The sequence below is a fragment of the Limulus polyphemus genome, unplaced genomic scaffold (assembly GCF_000517525.1).
Source record: "Limulus polyphemus unplaced genomic scaffold, Limulus_polyphemus-2.1.2 Scaffold5188, whole genome shotgun sequence".
NCBI lineage: Eukaryota > Metazoa > Arthropoda > Merostomata > Xiphosura > Limulidae > Limulus > Limulus polyphemus.
Genome location: NW_013670798.1, coordinates 5816 through 11134, shown reverse-complemented (window position 1 = coordinate 11134; position 5319 = coordinate 5816). Strand labels below are relative to the sequence as shown.

At 33.6% G+C, this 5319-nt stretch overlaps 1 protein-coding gene across 2 annotated transcripts in view; it reads left to right on the top strand.

The window, feature by feature from the left end:
* The window catches only part of LOC106472245 (translation initiation factor eIF-2B subunit beta-like), a 15498-nt gene extending 10913 nt beyond the window's left edge, over positions 1–4585 (top strand). For both annotated transcript variants that reach the window (XM_013932874.2, XM_022400845.1), the window contains exon 2: positions 3441–4585. In XM_013932874.2, coding sequence (XP_013788328.1) covers positions 3465–4496 — 1032 coding nt within the window. In that variant the 5' untranslated portion in view covers positions 3441–3464 and the 3' untranslated portion in view covers positions 4497–4585. The remainder of the gene's footprint in view (positions 1–3440) is intronic.
* Positions 4586–5319: the final 734 nt, after the last annotated feature.

The window sequence follows — 5319 nt, the reverse complement described above, 5'->3', positions numbered from 1 at the left end:
TTAATCTTTTAATTAACAAATTATGGCACTACATGAAAATTAAAACTGCACCTTCCTTGCTTTCACTGATGCAAATTGGTCTATGATGTGCTTAAAGTCGGTTTTTTCAGTTTCTTCTCTTTCTACACTCAACAGAGCAAGATCACAGAGTCTGTCTTGACCCATGGAGTCTCTCAAATACGAAAGTATTAGTTTTAACTTGCTGAATGATCTCTCATAGTTGGCGATGGAAACTGTGATGGTTAGAATTATCTGAATAGCAATGCAAAGATTGGGGAAGACACACTCATCTCCATACTGAACAATAAATTCGAGAAGCTCTTCAGGTCTTGATATTTTCATGTTGGCCCAACTTGATAGCAACATTCTGCAATCCAAAATTTCTTCATATAGCTGCTGTCCATCAACATCAGAGTTGTACAATTTGCCCAAATTTTCGCACTTATGTCAGAGCCATAACACAGTCCCTCGACATCGAGAAGGAACCCAAACTTGGTGTCAGTGTCGTTCAAATGAGCGACTCTTTCATCCATTTTTCTGTGAAGACAGTCGAGTGTTCCCTTCATGACTCTTTCGATTTCTTCCTTGGCTGTTAACCCAGCGTCTCTCAAGTTCTCATCAATCATTCATTTTTTTCATCTCTGATGTCTTTCAACTTCAATATTCCATTCTTGACAGAGACCAAGTCCTTCTTCAAGTGACTCACTGAACAACACTTCTCTTTCATCATCAAAATGATCTCGGAGGGCTTTCAAATCAAGAGCAGCATCATGGAAGTTCATGCAAGGATCCTGCAGCCTCTTTTGAATGCGGTCAATGCGAATGAGTACCTTGTTCCAAAATCTTAGCAAAGTCAGAAAATCATAACTCAACATGCATCACTTCTTGTTTCACTGGTATTGTTTTCATTGTCTATCTTGTCCTGAAGAACTTGAAGTATCTCCTCAAGGTACTTGTTGATGGGCTTCACTGCTTCTGTCCTTGCACTCCACCTGATTTTGTAATGCAACTTAACAACCACAGGCACGGCATTTTTGAGTTTTTCCCAGTGCTGTGTTGAACGAGAGAAGAACACGTAGAGAGCTTTGATGATTCCAAAAAATGTGACCATCATTGTATCCTGCTTGGCTACATGTACACCCACCAAGTTGAGAGAGTGATTGTCGCAATTCACAAACACTGCCAGGTTGTTTTTCTCATATATTCCTTGATGAACACCACTTCTGTGTCCAGCCGTAACAGCAGCATTGTCATAGCACTGTGACCGACAATCTTTATATAAGTGGTTTAACAATCCGGCCATCCTAGTTCTTCTCACCCAAGATAATCAAAGACAGATCATACATTAGAAGAATATTCTTTTTTCACTATTTAAGGATGGCTTGTCTAACTTTAATAGAAACTGCTCAGTGGCACCCAGGATACGTACCATACCTGCCATATCTTAGGTACACCACTGATTGCTCCTTCTAACTGTGTCTAATTACTAGTACTAGTATTATTTGTGCCATTATAATATAAGTTGTAAATCACTAAGGGATTGTGTGGCTCACATTACGCTGTTGAATTACATTACCCAAGAGCTACTCCGAGCTGCTCGCATGCATGCATGCATGCCTTGTGAAAAAATTTTATTATATTATTATTTATTTTACTTAATCTAACCTTAACTCACCTAAAAAGTTTCTTGTTTTTACATTTTAGTTCTGTAGTGACCATGTACTTTTTCTGATAGTGTTTAGCATGTAGTACAATCTGATATATTACAATTCCATTTATATCATGAAATATGTATCTGCATTAAAAATAAAAACACCTACCTACTCTATTTTCAAAGACTTAAAAAAATACCTACCCAATTTATTTTCAGCATGTTATAGGAAACAAAGCATTTTTCTTTCTAGGCCTTATACCAGAATTATTCATTTTGTGTATGAGTAATGATGTTTATACACAACTTGTCACATTTTGTGATAACAGCTTTGATATAAAATACTTTTTTATAATTGTGGCAAGAAAAATTGCACAGGAAATCCTCATTATTGGCTTAAAATTGCTTTACAGCTTGGGAATAGTTTATTTATTAAAACATAAATCTGTTGCTTTTTTTACTCTTGGTTGTCAAACCTCTGGGAAGGAATACTCACAACAGTTAATAATGAAGGTCATATGTAAACGTTGTAAAGCCCCTTTGATTTATAATTTGTGATCAATTATTTTTGCTTATACATAGCAGCACACACTTGTACAAGGTAAGTCTTTGTGAATTTTTGTAGTTGTTACAAAATTGTGTTGTCTGTGTGCATAGTTGTAGTTTTAACACATAAACTGTGTAGTCTATGTGCATTGTTGTAGTTTTAACACACAAGCTGTGTAGTCTGTATGCGTTGTTTAGTTTTAACACTTTAAACATATTTTAGAAAACTATCATTATTCAAGAATTGAAAATAATGTCTTCTAGACAGAAGTACATTTTATGCTAACAGTAGATCTAAAAAGAAAAGTGAATTATTGTACAAATAAAAAACAAATTGTTTAGTAAGGTACCATACCTGAAGGTGATGATCTGAAATACATGAAGGATAAATTACAAGTGCAAGTGAAAGGAATTAAGAACATGTTCAGCCATTACCTTCTGATAAGGTTTGACTTACATTAGTATCAGAAAGTGGATTAGAAGACTGGTTGTTAATGATGACTGAGAAGTTAAATTTCCTGGTTTTCCTTAAGATTTCAAATGGATATATAAAGGTGAAACAAATTTGTCATGAAGCATTTAAACTAGGTAGTTTATCTGCATTTTATTTCCTTTTACCAAATAATGTTCAATATGAAATAAAATAGATTAATTTATTTGTGTCCCTAGGGGTGTAGAAATATGCTTAAACAAAATAAGATTACCCGAACAAAAATAAAACTTGTTTAGGAGCCCTGGATTTGAAATCAACAAACCAAGCCACAGACTTTCTACCTAATTTAGGTTTGCTAGGTTTTAAAGTTGATAACAGAATTATGTTTTCTGAAAATTCCTTAAAAGTCTTACAAATGTCAAAATTTTTGCATCTGGGATTTGCTGGTCAGTTAAAAGACTTTGAATGTGGTAACCATTTTTTATATTTAGAAAATTGCATTAATTTCTAATTTCTAAATATATCTAACCACAAAGATATATTATGGTAACCAAAAGTGGTCTTTTAAATGCTTTACAGAAAATGTGTGTTAAGTGTAAGTTATAGCTATTAATTCAATATTTAACCAACATAAGATACTTAAGGTGTTTGAACAGATCTAATACTTCAATAATGAACTTGTACTTACACTTTATATTATATGCATGAGTTGAATTGCATCATTGCTTTTCCAAAGTTGTTGTTAAGTTTATCAGATTTTATTATTGTTTGTGTGTATATATATATATATTTCTTCTTTTTTTTTTTCAGATTGCTGTTTATGTATTGCTTAAAATGGAAAATGTTGAAATGGAAAAATTTATACATACTCTTAAATATGGAAAACTAAGTGGGTCTTGTAAAATTGCACAATTAGCTCTGCAAGTTTTAGAAAATCATGTAATCAGCAGTATGTGGCTCACTGCTTATGATCTCTTAACATCACTGAAAGTTGTGGGAAAAAGTATGATTGATGCTCAACCAACAGAAAATGCTGTAGGAAATGTAGTTCGAAGAGTGCTAAAAATTGTTAGAGATGAATATGCAAGTGCACTTGGAAAACATGCTGAAGGAGACCCTCAAGAATCTCTTCAGAAGATGTTTCAAGCAAAGGGAAGAGATGACAACTACAGGAAAGAACTTCCAGCACTTAAAGAAGCTATTGTTGATAGTTTGGAAGAGCTTAAAAGGGAATTGGAAACAAGCAAAGATAACATTGCAGAAAAATCTCTTGAGCATATCCACTCGGATGAAGTTATCATGACAATAGGGCAGTCTATGATTGTCAAAACTTTTCTAAAATATGCTGCTTGTCGAAAAAGACTATTTCAGGTGATAGTTGTAGAAACTCCATCACTTAGTGGCCACTTACTAGCTAAAAATCTGGCAGAAAGTGGCATTGAAACTACTGTAATTACAGATGCAGCTGTATTTGCTATTATGTCTCGGGTCAATAAAGTAATTGTAGGAACCCACAGTATCATGGCAAATGGAGGCCTAAAAGCCATAAGTGGAGCCCATACGCTTGCTCTTGCAGCAAAACGTCAGTCAGTCCCATTTATAGTTTGTGCACCTATTTTCAAACTGACACCTCAGTATTTATGTCATTATGATCAAGATGCCTTTAATAAGTTTGGTTCTCCACAGGAAGTCACAGGGTTAGGTGGAGGGGAAGTGTTTGGTAAGGCTCAAATTATTAACCCTGTATTTGATTATGTTCCACCTGAACTTGTCACATTATTTATTTCAAACATTGGTGGGAATGCTCCATCATACATGTACCGTTTACTCAGTGAACTTTATCATCCTGATGATTATGAACTTTAATTTGTGGTATTAGAAATACACATGCATCATAAATGTCAAAGATTGAGTTGATTAGGCTTCTTCAGTTGATGTGCATATCTTTAAAAAAACCAAAAAACCTAGTAACCATGGAACCATTTTTTACTTTTTAACTTAATAAATATGGGTGTACGTAGCCATGTCTAGAGTAATAGTGCATAAATTAGTTATGGGTAGGTTGAATTGCATTTAGCTTGTGGGATTAATACATGTTTTAACAGGCCCTGGTTATAGACTCTTATACATACAGCCGTGAATTTTCCAAATTCTCTGTGTTAACAAGACTTTTTCCAAGTTTTCCTGTGAACAATAATCTCATTCACATTAAGTTAAAATTCTTTTGATTATTTTATATAATAACAACTGGAAGTACCTACATATGTATGAGTAATTTAATTAAAAAGATTTTCATGCATAATGTTCCATTGTTTTGGTGATATTTAGGTGATTTCTTGAAGTTTGAAGATATTTGATATCAATCCATCTGATTTATTTGGAACCCCATGTACAATATGAAATTTAAGTTACATTTTGAAGTATGTTTGGATTTTACATGTTAAACAAACATTTAAAGTTTAAAAATGAAAAACATACTTGTTTATACTTGATACATATATAAACTAATAATGAAAGTCTTCCGGATATATCCGGAAATCCGGATATTTCTAAAAAAATCCTGAAAACCTCCGCTTTTCTTCCGGAGAAACACATTTTTTAAAATTATTTATCGGATTTTGGTGTTCCATGCCATAAATAAGCGTTTATGCAATCGTGCGGTTTGTTTACATTCGGCGAATGAGTTTGA